Genomic DNA, 24049 nt, shown 5'->3' on the forward strand with positions numbered 1-24049 from the left:
TCAATGAACAAAAAACAAGTAAGTTACCCTTCCCACCAAATAAGCCATAGCTTACAAAGTGCTAACTAACGTATAGTACACATGACAGCCAAAGAGAATTCTACCTGAACCTTTGTTTTCTCCTTTACTTGTCTTTCCTCTCATGTATAACATTTTCAAACTGAAAGGTTAAACAGGCTGAAGAAAGACTAAGCATGTGGCTGACTTTCTCTTGATCTGCCTGATGCCCTCCCCAAACCATCTATAAACGTGGTAATATAGGTACATGGGATAAAAAGAACCTATGGTAACATTTTGTTTGAACCAGAACTCCAAAGCATTAATTAAAGCTGAGCACACCTGCTCTGAACTGCAAAGTCAGAGATTTATGTGAACTTGTAAAGTTGAGGCTTTCTGACCTTTTGTAGGATTTATGTTTCCTTGAAATAAGCATTTCCTCTTTGTAATGCAATATTTTGTTTTAAAGTTTATTTCAGTGACTAACCTGCTGGTATAAACAGATATGCTGTTCAGTTCCTTTATTGCCTGGTCTTTACCCTTTTTACCCAGTGCTTGTCAAATATTTAATTTAAGGTTTTGGTTGAAAATAAGTAGGTCTAACTATGAAGCCTACAATTTCTAGCTCTAAAGTGAACTTGTTAATGAGGTGATCCAAAAAGATATGCATGCATTCAAACTCCACACGTCATCTAAGAGATTTAATCCCAGCTCTTCACAGATCTGCTCAGTTTGCAAAGTATCAGATACCTCACAGTGGTTTATCACAAGCGGGACTTAATTTATTAGGGTGATATGCATGTCCATGTGTGGAGTCCTTTCAGGTAAGACAAAGTTGTTTAACCAAAGGAAGATATTCCAATTTTAAGCTTCACACACTAATGCCTTTGGAAAGAGAGAGTTCTGTGAAGCGAACACATTCAAGTTGGTTACCTTGGATAAGTTCATTCCCAGCACCGTGACAGTCACCAAGCCAGCACAACACACCAAAGCACTGGAGCTAGAGAGACCAGAACTCGGTGGGATGTTTCCATCCACCAAACAATTCATTCCAGTCAGGTTGCTAAGACCAAAGTGCTCCTGAGAATAGAAGGGAAAACAGCACTTGTAACTTTGGTGTTGGAATCAAGGAGTAGCAAAAGCTTCTTTCATTCCCCAGAGAGCCAACGTTTATCAATGGACTTATTGTGCTATTGATAGAAACTGCTTGTGCAATTCGCTTTAGTGGAGTCTATACAAGGCATTTTATTAAATCGTTCTTGGCCACAGGGTTTGGTAATCTGAAGATAATTTTTTCCTTTTTCAACAAAAAGCTATTGATCCATTTCCTAAAACTGCCTTGAATGATCTTTTTCTTTCTTTTTTTTTGAGAATATTTTTTTATTTTAAATATGAAATTTATTGTCAAATTGGTTTCCACACAACACCCAAGTGCTCATCTCAACAGGTGCCCTCCTCAGTACCCATCACCCACCCTCCCCTCCCTCCCACCCCCCATCAACCCTCAGTTTGTTCTCAGTTTTTAAGAGGAATGATCTTTTTCTTGAGCATTAATTGATTTGAACAGATATAGGAAAAATATTAAACAATTATAATTCAATTTCAGAAGGTCCTCTGAAGAAAAAATGTTCTAAGCTTCTTTGGTTCCCTTTTACTGATGGAAAAACCTAGGCACCAAAAGATTAAAAGTTTTTTTCCAACACACAGGGAACTGGGAGTAGAACCCAGGTCCCTGATTTCTGGTTGAGAACTTCTCCACTGCAGTCAAAAACATGGGCCAGGATACTGTCACTGTGATTGAATGTAAGTCAGCTATATGAGGAAATCCAGATTTTTACTAGAGTTTATAGATACAGTTTAGCCATATGGTAGCTTTCAAGACAGCCAAATTAGATTTCAGCCACAGATGAGAACACAGACTCTAAACGAAGCAGGGAAACTATTTCTGCAACTAGGAAAGCCCAAAGAAATAATGAGACTCTGATCTAAAGATGGACATCTCTAGGATACTTAGATGAATATCTCGGATGGCACTGAAGATGATATTATAACATAACCTTTGTGGTTTAGGATTAAAAATAAATTCAAGGCTACCTCCTCCTCAAGAAAAAGTACTAGTGTGCTTGCAAATTACTCAACCAGCTCAAGACCAAAGTACAAAATACTATTATATTACATAATTATGCATTTCATCAAACATATTATTCTAGGAAGAAATTTCAATCAACTAGTTAGAATAACCAAAGTAACAACAAAACTCTGCAAATTAAAGGCTGTTTTCTTCCTTAATTCTTTTTGTCCTTTTTTTCCTATGTTGGCAAAACTGACACACCACAAAAAAAGAGATTCTGCTGGATGTATTTCTCTTCTTGATTTCAAGTCATCTAAAAATTTCCTTTCCAGAAATACAAATTATAAACTGAAACACTGCTGCTGCCAATGCCCTTTCATACAGAACATCAGGCAGCTTGTTTAAAAAAAAAAAAAGAAAAGAAAAAAGAAACTTGGAGAATGCTATATATTTAACCATAAACTGATCCACAGTGTATCTTGAATGTGAATCATACTTACAAACTTATCACGCAATGTTTTAAATTAAAACGTACAACAGATTCAAAAACGTAAATGGATTATGCCAAATTCTGTCATAGCTCTATCGCAAAAGGGTAACATGTTCAACTTAATATAAACAGATTATCCTCTAAAATTTTCTAGTATTTGAATTTGAAGGTTTCTAAACAAACTTTTAAATTACTTCTCTGCCAAAAATTCTCTGTACAAACCTACTTTTGCACATAAGTGTCAAACCAGAAAAGAAAACTTCTAGACCTCAAATTCTCAAAAACAACACAAAGCAACATTCAGTATATTTAGGTCACTTTATCCATATGCTATAAAAAGCATGTGGCTATAAGGAAGATCAAATTGCATTTGCCAGGGAAATGCTTCCAAATACTGTAATTCCCACTAGTGCATATGATAAGCCAAATAACTTGAAGATTTAAAAGCTGCCAATACCTTTTCCCATAAGCTATTACCATGTGTCTGGAAAAAGAAAAAGAAAGAAAGAAAGAAAGAAAGAAAGAAAGAAAGAAAGAAAGAAAGAAAGAAAGAAAGAAGAGAGAGGAAGAAAGGAAGGAGAGAAGAGAAGAGAAAAGAGAAGAGAAGAGAAGAGAAGAGAAGAGAAGAGAAGAGAAGAGAAAGAAGAAATGAATGCAGGAACTCTAAAACCAGAACCACCATAATTAGAGTATAGAACTACACATCAGAAATAAATGTGATGCTTTTCTATGATGGCTATATCACTGAGTCCTAGGCTACTCATGACAAAATTTCAGAAAGGACCAGCAGGCAGTAAGGGACACAAGCTGTCTAAAACATGGATTTTTAACAAACAAACAAAATTGATTTATCAAATCAATTTTCTTTTTGTCCTTCATACATTTTTAATTTGGAGAAAAAGTAGAAATATTTCATTTTCTTGCTCTTGTACATGACATTAGAGATAGTCATGGTAATTATTCAATATTTCTAAGGAAAATACTTACACTAAAAAGTTTCACTACATCTTTTTTTAACTCCATCTGAAGTAGTAATAGCAGCACTGGTTACCATTTATTGAATGCCTACTATGTGTTGAGCACTGTGTAATCCTTGTAACAACTCTTTGCTGAACAGCAATGACATCATTATACAGAAAACCAATCTGAGACTTAAAGAGGTTGAATTCACACAGCTGAGTAATGCTCAGATTCACACCTAGGGCTGTCTAACTTGAAATCCTATTACAGTATATGCATACATATTGTTAGAAAAAAATGTATTGTAGATTATATCCTTCAAAAGAAAATTTATACAAAGATTTAAAAAAGAAAAAGGTTTGTGTTGGCTGCAACTGATTTATGAACAGCCATCACTGCCCCCTGTGGACATCACCCAGGAATAGTCATATCTACCCCATCCTCTGAAATACATAATTAGCAAAATAGAACAGAAACATCAGTTAGCATTAAAAGGAGGCAAAAAATACATAGTAAGTAAAATAAATCTTGACATATAATATACATTATAAGCTCAACTGCTAGTAGTTGCCTTATAAACCGATTTACCTGAATTCCTTTAAATCCACATAGGAAATAGTTGTGCCACAGAGGCTTGGTTTTGTCAATCTGAATATTATTAGCATTAATACTGAAGTCCCTGCAAAAACAAAGACACATTAATTTAAGTCTAGAGGCTGCAAAAATCCATAGCTGCAAAATCAATGGCTGACTGCTGCCATCTTGTGCCAAGAGGGTGATACTGAAATTTTATTTTCTATTTGTTTTCACATATGTGCTTCGCAGTCTACTCAAAAACAACAAACATCTCCACATACTAAAAGGTAAGAGAAGTTGTAGTGACCTTAACAATTAAACTAGTTCCAATTGACCTTTTTTATTTCCTGAAACAAAGAGGAACTGATATATTTCAGCATAATCTACACCACATTTTATTTCATGATCATCCTTGTTAGGTTGATGTAAACCACAAACTTTTATCCTTTGAGCTTGCTGTTTGGCATACCTCTAACTGTAACAGCACTCAAAGCCTTCTTTCCCCACACTCTCTGCCACCCATCCAACTTTACTGTCTGTGCAATTTAAGAAGAAGGAAAAAAAAACAAATAATGATGATTCTAATGAATCATAACTCGTTCAATAAGCCTCCATGAATCTATACTGATATAAATGAACAAATGAATAAATAGCTAAATGAAGGAGAAAGAAAACCTCTTCCTTAGAGTAAAATGCAAAATAGCTGAAGTAGAATTAAAAAATCATTATTTGGCGAACTCTGATAGATTTTTTCACGAAAGAATCATTAATGGATGCTAAAGTCAGGGAGTAAAAATTTTATAAGAAATAAAATATTTACATAGATTCAAAAGTATTTCCCCAGCAGATACTTCTTGCAAAGGGCAAAAAATAGTAATTTTATGGCAAAGAAATCTGGCAGACATCCCCTTAACCAAATGATCAAAGTTAACAACACCGGGGCACCCGGGTGGCTCAGTCAGTTAAGCGTCCAACTCTTGATTTCAGCTCAGATCATGATCTCAGTTTGTGAGATTGAGTGCCTTGTTGGGGTCTGTGCTGACAGTGTGGAGCCTGCATTAGGTTCCCTCTCTCTCTCTCTGCCCCTCCCCTGCTCGCTCTCTTTCTCTTTATCTCTCTCAAAAATAAATAAACATTAAAAAATTAATAACACTGATAAAGAATGACATCGTGTGCCTCCTTGGTATCATACACTGAGAGCATACCACTTGATGTGTGGGAATTCTTTGTACTATTTTTGTGAGTCCTTTGTAAGTCAAAAATGATCTCAAAATGAAAAATAGATAAAGAGGTTTCTTTTTTTTTTTAATTTTTTTGTTTTTATTTTAGAGAGACAGAGACAGAGTGTGAGTGGGGGAGGGGCAGAGAGAGAGGGAGACACAGAATCTGAAGCAGGCTCTAGGCTCCAAGCTGTCAGCACAGAGCCTGACGTGAGGCTTGAACCCACAAACCCTGAGATCATGACCTGAGCTGAAGTTGGACACTTAACTCAACCACCCAGGAGCCCCTGATAAATAGGTTTCCAAATCAGCCAAAGGACAAACTATATGAAGGAAGCAGGGGGTGGGGGGGGGGGGAGGTTGTTAATTAAAAAGTGAGGAAATAAGCAACATTTCCCCATATTGACTGGATACTTTTCATATAATTTGCTAAATACCTACTATTTGCCAATCACTGTAGTAGGTGCCCTCCATGCATTATCTTAACTAGATAACAGGGACACATCATCGCCTAAGAAAAATATTTAAATATGCAAGGCATTTGTAGGAGTATAAAGGTAAAAAGTAAAAGGCTTATCTTTTAAGCATTTGTAATCTAGCTGAGACAACATGAATACAAATCATGATCACACACTACTGTCACATGATGGTGTATAATGTGGAATGGGAAATGAGACCAAGAGGGCATCATCTCTATAATCAGCATATTAGAGTGGAGAAGGGAGGCCTTCCTGGAGGCTCAGAGAGGTTTAGTGGCTCTCCAAGGACATACACAGTATGACTCCAGCTCACAAGCTCTTTACTCTCATCCACAGGAGTTAAAATATATTGCTCACAGTCAATAAGAGGTCACACAATTTGGAAAGCAGATAAAATTATGTTAGCAAAACTAATCAAGTTCTGTTCCTAGCTAAGCAGAGATCTTGAAAGTCACCACAAAGAAAAAGAAAACTAAGAAGTGGGAGTCATGGGTGGGGGTATATAGAAAAAAAGTAGAGGAGGGAATTTGGACAGATATAGGAGGCTACATGAGAAATGTCAAGAAAACAGCTGAAAAATGCCAGTTTTTGCAGAATGAGGAATATAGTTTAAATCTGTCATAGAAAAAAATCTTCTCTTTGGTTAGATATTTCCTGTTTTTTCTTTCCAGCATCCTTGTCTTGTCTCCCTGCCCAGCCATTTCCTAACATTCAAAAGCAGGCACACATTTTCCCAATTCCTGCATTGTATCACCCATCTGCTTTCTCTACTCTTGCACCCATGTTGCAGAATGCTAGGGAAAAACTCCTGAAAATGAGCAGTTATGACTTACTACACTGGTAATTTCCACTTACACGTTTTATGCATTGATTCACTTGTTCTTCCAGCAAACATTTGCCCAGTGTCTACCCTGGGTATGTCAGGCACTGGGCTAGACCATTTACAATAACAATATCATCAAAAAATAAATACTTAGAGAAAAGTTTGAGAAAAAAATGTACAAGACATACACCCTTACAACAACAAAATATTTCTGAGAAAAATTGAAGACCTAAATAAGTGGAGAGATATACCATGTTCATGGATTGAAGGAGTAAATACTGTTAAGATGTCAGTTCTTCCCAAATTGATCTCTATATTAAGTACAACCCCAATAAAAAGCTCAGCATGCTCTTTCATAGAAGTTGAATAGCTGATTCTAAAATTAATAGGGAAATGCAAAAGATCTAGGATAGCCAAAACAAATTTGAAAAAGACAAACAATATTAGAGGACTTAAGCTACCTGATTCCAGGACTTCTTATAAAGCTACAGTTTTCAATTAACAAACCACATTCACCAATATATTAAAAGGATCATTCACCACAATCAACTGGGATTTACTTTGGGGATGCAGGATGGTTCAATACTTGCAAATCAACATCATGCACCACATCAACAAAATGAAGGATAAAAATCATGATCATCTCAATAAATGCAGAAAAAGCATTTGACATAATTCAACATCCGTTCGTGATAAAAACTCTAAGTGGGTTTAGAGAGAACATACCTCAACATAATAAAGGCTGTAAATAAAAACCCACAGCTAACACCCTACTCAGTGATGAAAACCTGAGAGCTATTCCTCTAAGATGAGGAACAAGACAAGGAGGTCCGCTGTTTCCACTTTTATTCAACATAGTGCTGGAGGTCCAAGCCACGGCAATCAGACAAGAAAAAGAAATAAAAGGCATCTATATTAATAAAGAAGAAGTTAAACTGTCACTATTTGCAGATGACATGATGCTATATACATAAAATCCTAAAGGCTCCATCAAAAAATTATTAGAAGTAATAAATGAATTCAATAAAGTTTTCAGGATACAAAGTTGATACCCAGAAATTGGTAAAATTTCTATATATTAATAACTAAGTACCAGAAAGAGAAAGTAGGAAAAAAATTCCATTCACAATTGCACTGAAAAGAATAAAAGACCTAGGAATAAATGTAACCAGGGAGGTCAAAGACCTCTGCTCTGAAAACTATAAACCACTGATGAAAGGAACTGAAGACAACACAAAAAAATGGAAAGATATCCCATGCTCGTGGTTTGGAAGAGTTAATAATGGTAAAATTTCCATAGTACCCAAAGCAATCTACAAGTTCAATGCAAACCCCATTTTGCACAGAACTGGAACAAACAATCCTAAAATTTGTATGGAACCATAAAAGATTCCAAACACCCAAAGCAATCTTGAGAAAGAATAAAGCTGGAGCTATCACAATTCCAGATTTCAAGGTACACTGCAAAGCTGTAGTAATCAAAACAGTATGGTACTGCCACAAAAACAGATACATAGATCAATGTAACAGAGTAGAGAGCCCAGAATATACCCAAGCATATAGGGTCTATTAATCTATGACAAAGGAGGCAAGAATATACAATGGGGAAAAGATAGTCTCATCAATGAATGGTGCTGAGAAAACTGGAAAGCTATATGCAAAAGAATGAAACCTGACTATTTCTAACACCATGCAGAAAAATAAACTCAAAATGGATTAAAAACCTAAATGTGAGACATTAAACCATAAAATCCAGAAGAGAACATAGGCACTAATTTCTCTGACATCAGTAGTAGCAACATTTTTCTAGAAATGCCTCCTAAGGCAAGGGAAACAAACAAACAAACAAAATATATATATATATATATATATATATATATATATATATATATGCATAAACAAAAGCATATACATATATATATATATATATATATATATATATATATATATATGAGAGAGACTATATCAAAATAAAAATCTTCTGAACAGCAGAGGAAATCATCAACAAAACAAAAAGGCAATCTACTGAATAGGAGAAGATATTTGCAAATGATATGTCTGATAAAGGGTTAATATCTAAAACATATAAAGAAATTATACAACACCCAAAAAACATAATCCAATTAAAAAATGGGGAGAGGATCTGAATAGGCATACAGATAGCCAACAGATACACGAAAAGATGCTCAACATCACTAATCATCATGGAAATGCAAGTCAAAACCACAATGAAATATCACCTCACACCTGTCAGAATGGCTAGAGTCAAAAGGACAGGATGTGGAGAAAACAAAACCTTCATGCATTGTTGATGGGAATGTAAATTGGTATAGCCACCAAGGAAAACAGTATGGAGGTTCCTCAAAAAATTAAAAATAGGAATACCGTATGATTCAGTAATTCCACTACTAGGTATTTACCCAAAGAAGATGAAAACACTAATTCAAAGGGATATATGCCCCTCTGTGTTTGTTGCAGCACTATTTATAGTAGTCAAGCTATGGAAGCAATCTGTGTCCAAAAATCAATCAATGGATAAGGAAAATGTAGTGTACACACACACACACACACACACACACACACACACACACACACACACACGGAATATTACTCAGCCATAAAAAAGGATGAGAACTTGCCATTTGTGATAACATAAATGGACATAAAAGGTATTATGATATGTGAAATAAGTCAGACTGAGAAAGACAAATACCATATGATTTCATTCATATGTGAGATCTAAAAAGGAAAACAAATGAATAAACAAACAAACAAAAATCAGAATCAGGGGCACCTGGGTGGCTCAGTCGGTTAAGTGTCCGAATTCCACTCAGGTCATGATCTTGTGGTTCGTGAGTTTGAGCCCCATATCGGGCTCTGTGCTGACAGCTCAGAACCTGGAAACTGCTTCAGATTCTGTGTCTCCCTCTCTTTCTGCCCCTCCCCCACTTACACTCTGTCTCTCTCTCAAAAATAAACATTAAAAATTTTTTTAGAAAATCAGAATCAGAGAACAAACTGATTTGTTCTCAAATCAAATAAATACAGAGAACAAACTATTAGTTGCCAGAAGGGAGTAGGGGGATGGGCAAAAGGATGAAGGAGAGTGGGAGATACAGGCTTCCAGTTATGGAATGCATAAATTACCTGAATAAAAGACACAGAATCAGGAATGTAGTCTATGATACTGCAATAGTGTTGTATGGTGACATATGGTGACTACACTTGTGGTGAGCACAACATAAGGTATAGAGAAGTTGAATCACTGTGTTGTACACCCGAAACTAATGTAAAATTGTACATCAATCATACTCAAAAAATTAAAAATTTTTTAAAAGCTATAGTTTTCAGATAGTATGGTATTGGCATAAAGATAGACAAATACATCAATAAAACAGAATAGAGTCCAGAAATAGATCCATACATTTATTAGCAACTGCTTTTCAACATAGGCTGTCAAGGTAATTCAATAGGAAAATATCATCTTTTCAACAAATGGTGGTAAGCAATTGGATAGCCATATACAAAAAATTATAAACTTCAACACTTATCTCATGCTACATACAAAAATTAATTCAAACTGGATCATAGGCCTAAATGCAAGAGCTAAAATTATAAAATTTCCAGAAGAAAACACTGGGGAAACCTTTAGTGCCTTGGGTTTGGCAAAGGTTTCTTAAAAACAGTCAAAAACTACAAACTGTGAAAGAAAAAAAAATCAATAAATTGGACTTGATCAAAATTAAAAATTCTTCTTCAAAAGACATAGTAAAGAAAATGAAAATCCAAGCCACGGACTGGAAGTAAATATTTGCAAAACATTAATCTAACAAAGGACTGGTATCTACAATATAAAAGAAAATCTTGTAGGTGAATAGTAGAAGATGAAAATCCTCCTTAAAATTGGGCACAAGATTTGAACAGATGACAAATAAGTACATGAAAAGATGTTCAACATCATTGGTTAGTGAAATTAAAATTAAAACCACTACACATTTATGAGAGTGGATAAGATTTAAAAAGACATGTTAGCAAAAATGTAGAACAAACTGAATTCTCATATACTGGTGATAGGAATGAAAAATGGTACAACCACTTTGGAAAACAGGCAAGCTCTTAAAAAGGTAAATCAAACAGTCCTAGATATTTACCCCCAAAGATGAAATACATGTCCACACATAAATTTGTACACAAATAACACTAACAGCATTATTCATAATAGCCAAAAGCTAGGATTGATCTAAATGCCCATCAATGGTGAATAGATAAATTAAGGTATCTCCACTCAATGAATGTTACACAACTTGTGGATGATTCTGGGAGACACGCTGCATCCTTCCTAGGAGTCCTGGGAGAATGGAGACTCTTACCTATAGCAGGGACTACCTGCTTTAGTAATTCATCTCTGCTTCCCTAAGTCATTCTCTATGTTGTCCCATACCACTCCTGGGATCATATCCCAAATACTCTACCTTCATTCAAGTTTGTCTTCAGGCTCTGCTTTTGTCAAAAAATGCAACTGAATCCATATATTCATCATAAATGGAAATGTTGAAGTGAATTTGGGTAAATCAACATGAGAAATTATTATGCACCCAGTTTTAAATGTTTACAAATAATGACACAAATTGTGTTTGAGACAATGTAAAGTTTTCTTTAAAGGATTCAACATAGAAGTCAGAAATGTCTGTATCTTGCATAACCTGGTATTGTGCCTTATTAAAGGCACACATAAAATATTTACTGAATGAATGAACATTACTACAGGCAAACTGGCCAATGAACAATAGCCAAAAATAAAATCTACCAGTCATATGCCCAAATCTCTTTGTAATTAGCAAATCAAATCCATCATACCATACTATAAGTAAGCAGGACTCATCCCAGGAATGCAAAGATACTTCAAAATTAGAAAATTCATCATCGTTAATTCATAGTATTTTTTAACTGCTCTTCTTTTTTTTAATTTTTTTTAATATTTATTTATTTTTGACAGAAAGACAGAGCATGAACGGGGGAGGGGCAGAGAGAGAGGGAGACACAGAATCGGAAGCAGGCTCCAGGCTCTGAGCCATCAGCACAGAGCCTGACTCGGGGCTTGAACTCACAGACCGCGAGATCATGACTTGAGCCGAAGTCAGATGCTCAACTGACTGAGCCACCCAGGCGCCCCTTAACTGCTCTTCTATATTGAATAGACATTTAATAAAATTCAATACCCATTAACAGATTTTTTTAATATTGGCAAACTAAGAATTTTTTAAAAACTGCAAACAAAAAAGTATGTCCTTAACTTGATAAAGCATATGTACTAGAAACTTAGGTCTATTATGCACCGACTCTAAGTTTGTCACTGAGCCTACAGCACTGGAGAGGCAACAGTACCTAAAGTCACAGAGTTTATAATCTACTGGGGGAATACAGGCAAGTAAGCAGGTAATTGTAATACAGCGTGGTAAGATGTTACAAGAGAATTAGAGGGTGCCCTAGTAACATAAGAAAGGCAGCACCACCAACTTTGCTGAAGACAGCTGCCTAAATAGATGATAAATACCTTCTGGGCAAGGACAGAATTATTTTCATTTCTGTATGGCCCAGTATCAAAAACAATGTCAAGACACATGGTAAGTCTTCAGTAAACGTGTTTTAAATGAATGAGCAAATGAATAAAAAGGAACAAATATTAAAGAGCAGCCTCAGATTCCTTTGGAAGTCAGATACAGATTGTCAATAAATTAAATGATGTATTATAAATTTGATTTCTTCTAAAGAGTTCATTTGGCTATGAATGTACATGCACCGTTACTCACGGTAGCAATCCTAAATACTCACGGGTACAAGGGATTTGTATTGGCTAGTTGAAGGGTTTGTGTTTCCACAGGTTCCACCGCTATTAACATATCTTGTTCTACAGCCATAGGAAGAACAGAATACCCACAATAATCTATATGTTCTCCTAGAAAGAAAGAGAAAGAGTTTTTAACATTGCTAGCAAATGGAACAAGAGAAATTCAAGTAGGTTGACATACAAGAAAAACTTGACCACGAGCCAGGTTTTAACAGAAAATAAAAATACTATGGACAGGAAATGAAAGTTTTCTTTCTCTCCCAGACACCTGAGCCAGAAACTTCTGCTAGCATATTAGTTATTAGTTTCTGTTAATTTTTAGACTTCTTTAAATCTTCACAAGTTTTTTTCTACTTTCTAATTCATAGTGATCATCTTCAAATATTTTGTTTTGTGACTAGTTATATGGAGTATCAAGAACAGTAATCTCTCCTTTTCCTGTTGCTCTTTCATATTACCTTTTAAAATATGAACGGCTGAAGCCTTTAACACACCCTGCCTTGTATTAACATTATGTGACTCTCACTCTCCTCCTTGTTAGCCAACGTACTCACTAAAGTTGAGGACTTTGCTTTATTTATATTTTTAGCCTAAATAAATGCCTAACAAATTAGACTGGCATTGATAAGTTGTACTGAATGTGCTAGACATAGCTAGGATAAAAAAAAAAAGAAGCAAGAATCAGCAAAACTAAAAGGCAACTGACAGAATGGGAGAAGATATTTGCAAATGACCTATCAGATAAAGGGTTAGTATCCAAAATCTATAAAGAACTTATCAAACTCAACACCCAGCAAACAAATCATCCAGTGAAGAAATGGGAAAAAGACATGAATGGACACTTCTCCAAGAAGACATCCAGATGGCCAACCGACACATGAAAAAATGCTCAACATCACTCATCATCAGGGAAATACAAATCAAAACCACAATGAGATACCACTTTACACCTGTCAGAATGGCAATCATTAACAACTCAGGCAACAACAGACATTGGCGAGGATGTGGAGAAAGAGGATTTCTTTTGCATTGTTGGTGGGAATGCAAGCTGGTGCAGCCACTCTGGAAAACAGTATGGAGGTTCCACAAAAAACTAAAAATAGAACTACCTACAACCCAGCAATTGCACTACTAGGCATTTATCCAAGGGATACAGGTGTGCTGTTTCAAAGGGACACATGCACCCCCATGTTTATAGCAGCACTATCAACAGTAGCCAAAGTATGGAAAGAGCCCAAATGCCCATCGGTGGAGGAATGGATAAAGAAGATGTGGTATATATCTACAATGGAGTATTACTTGGCAATCAAAAAGAATGAAATCTTGCCATTTGCAACTCTGTGGATTGAACTGGAGGGTATTATGCTAAGTGAAATTAGTCAGTCAGAGAAAGACAAAAATCATATGACTTTGCTCATATGAGGACTTTAAGAGACAAAACAGATGAACATAAGGGAAGGGAAACAAAAATAATATAAAAACAGGGAGGGGGACAAAACAAAAGAGACTCATAAATATGGAGAACAAACTGAGGGTTACTGGAGGGGTTTGGGGGGGGGGGATGGGCTAAATGGGTAAGGGACATTAAGGAATCTACTCCTGAAATCATTGCTTCACTATATACTAACTAATTTGGATGTAAATTTTAAAAATAAAAAAATAAAGTAAAAAAAAAAAAACAACAGTGAGGGAGACAAAACAGAAGGACTCATAAATGTGGAGAACAAACTGAGGGTTACTGGAGGGGTAACCAGGGAAGGGAGGGAGGATGGGCTGAATGGGTAAGGGGCAGTAAGAAATCTACTCCTGAAATCATTGTTTCACTATATGCTAACTAATTTGGATATAAATTTTAAAAAATAAAAAATAAAATTAAAAAAAAGAAGAAAAAGAATTTTTAATCTGCACTATTTTATATATAATAAGAAAATATAGGAAACAAACTATTCTATGCATTCTAATTCCTCTATGAATCATATGTAGGAATTTTATTTCCTATTACACCATCATATTTTCTCCAGATTGCTATTTAAACTCAAGGTTGTTATTCATGAGATTGAAATACAAAATAACAATTCAAGAAAGAAATAAGCAAAATAAGCAAGCTCATTTATATTTCCCCAAGACAGGTTTTCATATCTGACTGTTCCTATGGCAAACACTAACCAACTAAGAAACACAAAATGAATGGAAGACAATTCAACTGCACAACTGCATTTTTTAATACTTATTATTAATATAGAAGGTAGCAAATCTTTTCCATATTGATGTAGCCTTTAAAATGAAATGATAAAGGTTTTTTTTTTTTTATGGATTGATAGTTTCACATGGAGAAGTGGTTTTCAAAGCTGCCTTTCTCACCAACTTCCTTCAAAGAAGACAATAATATAAAACAGTGGTTCACAAATAGAAAACGCATATTTATTTAAAAAAAAATTTTTTTTAACGTTTATTTATTTTTGAGACAGAGAGAGACAGAGCATGAACGGGGGAGGGTCAGAAAACGCATATTTAAATAGGCAGACCTCGAGGGAGGCACCAGGTTTTTTGTAAAAGCCACAGTGTGGATGATAGCCTTCTGGAAATGACAGATTCCTGCCCCTGTCAAAACTGATGGAATATCCCCACTCCCTACTCCACCTTACCCCACATCCCTGTGACGGGCAGGAAGGGAGCAGGAACTGCTCGCAGGTGAGGAGAACAAGATGATTACATTTTGAATATTTTAATGGTAAGTATAATAATGCTTTAATAACTACAGAAATTCATTTCATCCCAAGCACTAAGTAAATTAACTATATGGGAACATAATCCTCCCCCTTTTATTAAATCAGAAGATAGTCACTGAATTTACTAGAGTAAGAATTATTCGTCAGGGAAATTCTTAGTTTGGTACCCTCACCCCCACAAACTAGATAAAATGTCTCTCCTCCGAGAAAACTGCTTCTTTGCAGGCCTCCTGCAACACTGAAGAGTTGCTGATGTCCTCCTCCACTCTGCTATTACCAGGCCTTTTTCCCATCCTCCAGTTCTTGAAAGGCTCATGCCACATTCTCTCCTCTCCTTTCATCTCTTTCTTAGACACACTGCTCCTCCCTGAATACCTTAGCTATCTCGTTCCAGCCCCTCTCCATCCCAATCCTGGTAAACAACCTAATCCAAAGCCCCAGCTGCCTAATCTCTTGACCTCCAGAGAACTTGACCTCCTCTCTGCTTCGGCCATCTAGCACCTTGACAAATCCAGTAATGACTATAGACCTTATCACCTGGAACTTTTTCACTTATGAGATTTTAGTTTCAAATAGCATATTCTTTACTAACACTTCCCGTCCTGCCATTTCTCTTACTGTTCCTCCCACTAACTTGTTTGTCAGACTGCTTTTTGCCCTCTCTACCTTATAAGCTCCCTCCTGCCTTTCTTCCTTTTTCTACCCAGCATAGATTCCAGGATTCATAACTTCACCTGCTCTCCTATTAGTATCATCAACTTCCTGCTGCCATTGTCATTCGCTTGCAACCTCAATTCAAAACAACCTTAGATCAAACATTGGCACCTTGGACTAGCTCAGGGGGAGAAGAAAGAACAACTCTGCAGGTTGGTACTTTTCCAATTCTACAGTCTCCAGCTCTAGCCAGATTTCAGTGCTACCCAGAAAACCTTTTGTTCCTCCAGTCATCTCCCTCTCCCACCTTTCACAAGGTTATTTCAAATGTCCCTTCTACTTAAACCCCACCTCCTTCATCTAACCTCCACAAGAACTCCCTCAACCTCTCTACCTAAATTATACATTTATCTACATCAACCTGCATGTCTTCTGTTAAAAGAATCAAAGTAGCCCTCTTCTGATGCCCCTCTTGCCTTCTCAGGAAATCTGCTCCATCAATTCCTCCCTTCTCAGTTATCTATAATCTCTCTCTCTCCACTGGCTTTACTCTATTCCTCCTCCCTCCCTCATTTAACCATACTCAAACATCCCTTTAAAAAAAAAAAAAAATCCTCCATTATTTGCTTCAAAATAAAATAAGATCACCTGAGTTGATAGTCATAATTGTTGGGGGCAACTGGGTCACTCAGTCAGTTAAGTGTCTGACTTCAGCTCAGGTCATAATCTCACGGTTTGTGAGTTCAAGTCCCCCATCAGGCTCTGCGCTGACAGTGTGGAGCTGCTTTGGATTCTGTGTCTCCCGCTTTCTCTCTGTACCTCCCCCATTTGTGCTCTCTCTCTCAAGTAAATAAACATTTTTTTAAATATAATAATAATTGTTGGATACATGGGAGTTTTTTGTATGTTTACATTTTCCATTATAGGAAGTTCTCTTTTTAATCCTCCTTTGACTCCTGTTTTTTTCTCAGTTCCTCATCCTGTTTTCTCTTGATAGAACCTACTCATTCTTCAGGTCACCACCCTTTAAAAAAATTTTTATGTTTATTTTTGACAGAGAGAGGGAGAGAGAGAGAGAGAGAGAGAGAGAGAGAAAGAGCATGAGTGGGGGAGGGGGAGAGAGAGAGAGAGAGAGAGAGAGAGAGAGAAGAGACAGAATCTGAAGCAGACTCCAGGCTCTGAGCTGTCAACACAGAGCCTGAAGTTACCCACCCTTTTAAAAAGGCTTCTCAGTATTCTTCTAACCCAATGAGTAAATGTAAAATCATGAAAATTACTAACCAAAATTTAAAAATTTATCCTGCGGCACAGAAAAATATTTTCCTCTCTCACGAAAATCATATTAACAACAAAATTTCAACAAATTTTCAAAATAAATGGACAAAGTTAACACTAACAACATGGATTGGGAAAGATGCAATTTCCAGATGCAAAAGCTTTACTTGCTGTACTAAGATACATAGGAAATATTCTATTTTTTCAGTTTTCTTGGGAAAAATTAATACAAAAAATGTATTAACAGCAATTTAGATCTTACCAAAGGAAGAAACAATTAAGAGAAAGAAATTTTAAAATACCTATTATGTTGACTCTTCCTGGTGCTCGAACATAAAACTTGGGAATGGATCCAAACTTAGAGTTAAACATTTCCTTTAGCTTCATCAATCTGAGTGAACAAGAGTAGAATATTTCAGAATATCTATATAATAGAAAAACCCATAACACACACACAAATTAATTATTCCTAAAAAGAAAAGCAAAATTTTTTACCGACATACTTCTTTGAAAATCCTAGGATAAGACAATACAGTGACTCCCTCAGTGACACAAGAGTATAGCTAAGCACATAGAAAAGTAAAGAAAAAAAAATGGATATACTCAACAGGAAAAACGATTAGCTTCAGTTGTAAAGAATATAACTTTCTGTACAATTCTCAATGATATTCAGAGAAAAATCTCTTTATCTTAAAAGAAGTAGTATGGGAAAGTATTTCAATTTCCTAGAGCTACCATAATAAAATATTACAAACTGATTGGCTTAAAATAATAGAAATTTATTACCTCACTATTCTGGAAGCTAGAAGTATAAAATCAGAGTGTTTGCAAGGCCATGAACCTCTGAAAAAAAACCTGTACAGGTGAATGAAGCCTTCCTTCCCTCTTTTTAGTTGCTGGTGGTAGCTACTGATCCTTGACATTCTGTGGATACAGCTGCATCACTCCAAACTGCCTCTGTCACCACATAGAATTCTCCCTATGTGTCTCTATCTGTATCTCAGCTTTTCGTTCTTATAAGGACACCAGTCTTATTAGATTAGAGCCCACCTTAATTCACTATGACCTCATCTTAACTTGATTACAGAAGTATATAAAGATGCTAGCACAAATAAGGTCATATTCAGAGGTTCTAGGTGGACATGAATGAGGGTTGGGGGGCACTATTCAACCCAGTACAATACAAGTAGTCAAATGAAAACTAGACTGGATATCAGGAGACCACAGTTCTAATTTCAGTGTGGCAAATCCTTTTCCCTTGGCCTCTCTTCTTTGAAATTAGAACTAGATATTCCTTACAGGCCTCTTCTAGATCCAAAATTCTTAAAATAGACTTAATTTTATATTAAGTCATCTCAATGCACTTCTATGAATACCCGTCCACTGTTTATAGTTCCACATCATAGTGTATCTGAATAATAACACCAGGACAATAAATATCTGTTAAAGCCTATCATATTCAAGACACCCATTAATTAACTGATCTTAAAGATTAATTAGTTGTAAGAAACAGAAAATCACACCAAGGACAGATCAAGGAAAAAGGAAATCTATTATAATGATAGAAAGATATGGAAGGTATTCAAGATGGCCTCCTTGGAATTGGATAGCCATCAGAAACTGTTTATATTAGTGTCTTTGGTTCTCTTTTCACGTCTCATTCTATCATCCCTCCAAGACACTATCACTACTCTGCTCCATGCTGTTCACATTTCAGTTGCCTCTGTGAGCCTCTTAGTTTCTATTCCTCCATACCTTCAGTTTCATGACACTGTGGCCTCAACTCTATAAGATTTAACAGCTCCAATGTCCTAAACTATCTGATTAAGTCTCTGTGTCCATTAATTCAAATTCTGAAAAAAGATAATCTGGTTGGCAGTTTAGGTCCCGTATCCATCCTGGTCTATTTTTCAACAAGAGGGTGAGTTTACTGATATAAATAGGTCAGTTGTCTTAGTTACAAATACAATTACTTGGATCTACTCCCTCAGCCAAGGCTGTGGATGACAATAGAAGATGTGGGCAGGGAAACAATAACAATAACAATTAACAGGGATATCAGTAGCACGTCATTCAAGACACATTTACTGGATTCCCAGGTAGGTATGGATAATGGTGTCTGCCTAAATCTGAGTTGCCTCATATATCCTCCAAAATGATTTAGCACAAGAACAAGCAAACGATATAAAACCTTATCTTTATTATAACTAGAAACAGAGAATCCACAAACTTTAAGTTACCTATAAGAAAGAAAGAAAGAAAGAAAGAAAGAAAGAAAGAAAGAAAGAAAGAAAGAAAGGGAACCACTCTGACCACTAGAAACTCAGTGAAAAAGAAAAGAGGAGAGTCAACAAAACTAAGATTAATCTAAAACCACAGGAAAGAAAAAATTCCACCCATTTAAAAATGGGAGGTATGAGAGAAGAAAAAATAAAAATAAAATAAACTAATTGATTGCTATATAGGCAACAGGTAAAAGTTAAAACATATCAGTAACCATGATAAAGCAACATTTTTTAATGTTATCATACAAGTATATGCAAGGATATTATTAAACCACTAAAAAAAAAAAAATTCTTAGGGGCGCCTGGGTAGTTCAGCTGTTTAAGCTGATCTTGATCTCAGCTCTGGTCATGATCTCACAGTGAGTTCGAGCCCCATGCCAGGCTCTGTGCTAATGGCATGGAGCCTGCTTGGGATTCTGTCTCTCCCTCTCCCTGCCCCACTCTCCCTCTCTCACTCTCTCTCAAAATATATAAACTTAAAACAATTTCTTAGAGAGACCATGGCCTGTGCAGTCAGGTGGACCTAGGTTCAAAACCCTTCTTTGCCACATGATGAAATTCCTTAAGCTCATTTTCTTTATATGGAGTGTAAATATGTATCCCACAGAATTATTTAGGAGATTAAATAAGGGAGTGTGGAAAGGGTCTAGCATCAGGCTGGCATGAAGGATTTGTTTAAGAAATGCTAGATTCTTGGGTTCCTTACTGTTTCTATTCTAGAGCATGTGAATAAGAACCCACTAAAAGCAATGAGAGATGGTAGGTAATTAAATATTTAGTCTCTTTAGCTGATATCAGGACTGGAAGCACTATTGGAGCACTGGGGTGATCTTAATGATGCTGCTAAACCCTGGTACTCTCTGCCCTGCATCTTCCATTTTATAGAGAGGGTTGAAAAAACTTAGGTTATGTGTCTGTCAAATTCTAGATAGAATTATTTAAAATGTTTACATTTTTCAATGAAAGAAAATGGACATAGAAAATAGTAAAAGGCTAAATAAGAAAAGTCCTCTGCTTTCTCAGAGCATTAAAAAAGATACATAAGTATAAAGATAACCAATAGAACAAGAATATAAATCTTCCTAAACACCAAAGAAATTTCAAAAAATATAGGGGCAAAGAAAGCAGACAGATAAATATAAATTGGTAAATAAGGAAACACAGAAACTATTCAGAAACTATATTATAAATAGGGGCGCCTGGGTGGCTCAGTCGGTTAAGCGTCCAACTTCAGCTCAGGTCATGATCTCGCAGTCCGTGAGTTCAAGCCCCGCATCGGGCCCTGTGCTGACAGCTCAGAGCCTGGAGACTGCTTTGGATTCTGTGTCTCCCTCTCTCTCTGCCCCTCCCCCACTCATGCTCTGTCTCTCTCACTCTCAAAAATGAATAAATGTTAAAAAAAATTTTTTAAATAAAAGAAACTATATTATAATACATAATTATAAAATAAAACGAGTTAAAAATCAAACATGTTAGTTACATCAATAAATGTGAATGGGCCTACCTCACCTATTAAAACAAAAAGACTTGTAATTAGCTCCAAAAACAGGACCAAACTATATGTTGTATACAGACAGCACTAAAACAAAGTCATTCAGAAAGACCAAATATTGAGGAACAGGCAAAGGTATTCCAGGCAAATAGACACAATAAGAAAACAGAGGTAGTAATCCTGATATCAGACATCATAGAATGTAAACCAAAGAATATATAAGGAAAATTCTTAATGCTAAGGGCTGCAATTCAAAATGAAGGTAACTGTTTAAGAAAGGCCCTCAAAGGAAACTGCAAAAACTATAGAAAATGTAAGAAAATATAGATAGAAATACACCAACAATAAGAGACTATAAGATACCTTCCTCAGTATAAACACAGATCAGGTTGGAGCGTATGGGTGGCTCAGTCAGCTAAGCCATCCAACTCTTTGGCTCAGGTTATGATCATGTGGGTTCGTGGGTTTGAGCCCTGCATCAGACTCTGCACTGACAGCATGGAGCCTGCTTGGAATTCTCTTTCCCACTCTCTCTCTGCCCCTCCCCACAGGCACGTGTTCTCTCTCAGTCTCTCTCTCTCTCAAAGTAAATAAATAAAATCTTTAAAAAAAAAAAAAAATACCAGGGGCACCAGGGTGGCTCAGTCAGTTAAGCACCCAACTCTTGGTTTTGGCTCAGGTCATGATCTCGTGGGTTCGAACCCCCTCTCAGGCTCCACAGTGGCAGTGCAGAGCCTCCTTGAGATTCTCTCTCTCTTCCTCTCTCTGGCCCTCTCCCTCTCTTTCAAAATAAATAAACTTAAAAAAAAAAAAAAAACAGATCAGGTGGACAAAAGGAAGAAAAGAAAGACCCAAACAACAAAATTGATAGATTATGGATGTGTACATATATTTAACATTATACTCTGATAATGGGGAATGTAACTTAAGGACACATGGAATATTCACAAATATTGATCATATATAAGATCATAAAGAACATATCAGTAAATTCCATGAAGTAAAAATACTAAAAACAACACTCTAAACTCAATACCGTAAAACTAGAAATTATTAAAATCAAACCACAAAAAGGTCCTCCAACCTACTAATGTTTAAAGTGCCTTTTAACTCTTGGGTGAAAGAGGAAATGAACTAAAAAAACAGTTCAAAATGAATTTAAAAAAACTTCAGAGAAGGAGGAAATGAACAGAAAGTATAGAATTTCTAATAATAATAATGGCACTATATATCAAAATCTATGGGATACATTTAAAACAATCAAGAAAGCCTATAGCCCTAACACTTTTGTCAATACAAATGAAAGAATGATAATAAGTGAACTAAATTCTCAGCTCAATAAGCTAGAAAAGAACAAAATGAACACAAAGAAATCATAAGAAAGGAGACAAGAAAGAAAAAAGTAGAAAGCAATTATTCAGGGAATACAAAAACAGTAGACCTAATTAAATTAAAATCCTTACTTTTTTTAAAAAAACTTTTACAAAATAGACAAACCACTAGCTAATTAATTAATAAAATGGCGGCTGATAAAACACAAATACGCAAAATAAGAAATGACAATGGGGAAATAATATTAAGCAGAAGAAAACTAGACAGTACCTAATGAAACTATATTGGCATTCATTTCTACCCAGAAACCCTATGTCTAAGAATTTACCCTGAAGGATTACCCCCAACAGTATGAAAAAACATATGCATGAGATTATTTATTAAAGAATTGGTTATAATTACAAAATACTGGAAACCTAAATATTCTTTTATAAAAGAGTTTTGAATAAAGTATGGCCTATTTACAAAATGAAGTACTATGAAATTATAAGAAAAGAACAGTTTTCTAGAAACTTTTCTAGAAGCAGTTTCCAGAAATTTTTATCAAGTGACTTCTAGAATAATTTGTTATAAGAAAAAAGCAAGTGAGGGGGGCCTTAGTGGCTCAGTTGGTTAAGCGTCTGACTTTAGCTCAGGTCATGATCCAGTAGTTCGTGAGTTCAAGCCCCGCGTCAGGCTCTCTGCTGTCAGCACAGAGCCTACTTCAGATCTTCTGTTTTGCTCTCTCTGCCCCTCCCCTGCTCCACCCCCTTTCTTTCAAAAACAAATAAGCATTAAAGGAAAAAGAAAAGAAAAGAGCAAATGATATGCTGAGATGGCCTAGAATCATTAACAACCCAGTAGCAATGAGCATTCCCAGTGTTCAGATCTTGGTTTCAAAAGAAACCAGAGCTCATTAAAGAAATTATTCCAGCACCAGGGCAGAAAAAGTACCGGAGAAACCTGAAACATCTTGCTGTGCCAGAAAGTTGGGAAGTGCTTAAACAATGATAGTGACATATCAAGTCACAAGAGCTCACATAAGGAAACTCCCACTGCCCAAATATTGAAAATTTTGAGCATCAAAATAGCAATAAGGGCAACATATTATAACCCACAGAATAAAATAGAAACCAATGAGTCCACACTGACATAAATAAATGGAAGAAAAGGGAAACACTTCATTGCACTAGAATGCCAAATAATAAATGTTAAAAAAAAAAAAAAAATTAAACACTAGAAAATCACCATTTGGTGACCATGATAGTAATAATTGATACTGGCAAGGGTCATCAATGGATGATAAAACCAGTAAATGAAAGTTTGATAAGAACAGAATATTAACATATTCTTATAGTATTTCACCAAAATATCCTTAGTAATTATGGAAGAAAAGGATAGTAACTTTGCAGTGGAAAAATCAGGCCGGTGTCTCCTTAACCAAGTGATCCAAATGAACAGCATTGATAATGGGACAAATAGGCCTCGTGTGTCTCCTGATAATGATGTACTAAGAAAACAAAATTAATTTTTTAAGTATTCCTACCAAAAATGGATGAAGTGAATCTAATTGTAAATATTAGATAAACTCAGTATAATCATGACTCTTACACAGATTTTAAATGAAAATGTTAAATATTTTACTTCTCTCATTAATGACAGAACCAGTATGATATTATAACCAGTTGAAGTAGAATCCAAAGTACCACTCATGTACAGTCAACTAAGGAATGCTGAAATGAATTTACAAACAGATGCAAACCGGCAAAACTGGTTAATAGCTGGGAGGTACAGTGAATCGCACTCCACCAGGCACAGTTTGCAATTTCTGTGGACAAG

At 35.8% G+C, this 24049-nt stretch overlaps 1 protein-coding gene across 3 annotated transcripts in view; it reads right to left on the minus strand.

The window, feature by feature from the left end:
- GALK2 (galactokinase 2) overlaps nucleotides 1–24049 on the minus strand; it is a 138782-nt gene that overhangs the window by 95780 nt on the left and 18953 nt on the right. For all 3 annotated transcript variants that reach the window (XM_015537427.2, XM_042988911.1, XM_007081831.3), the window contains exons 2-5: nucleotides 17425–17513; nucleotides 12449–12572; nucleotides 4107–4197; nucleotides 931–1077 (exon numbers count right to left, since the gene is read on the minus strand). In XM_015537427.2, coding sequence (XP_015392913.1) covers nucleotides 931–1077; nucleotides 4107–4197; nucleotides 12449–12572; nucleotides 17425–17513 — 451 coding nt within the window. The remainder of the gene's footprint in view (nucleotides 1–930; nucleotides 1078–4106; nucleotides 4198–12448; nucleotides 12573–17424; nucleotides 17514–24049) is intronic.

Source organism: Panthera tigris, chromosome B3 (assembly GCF_018350195.1).
Source record: "Panthera tigris isolate Pti1 chromosome B3, P.tigris_Pti1_mat1.1, whole genome shotgun sequence".
NCBI lineage: Eukaryota > Metazoa > Chordata > Mammalia > Carnivora > Felidae > Panthera > Panthera tigris.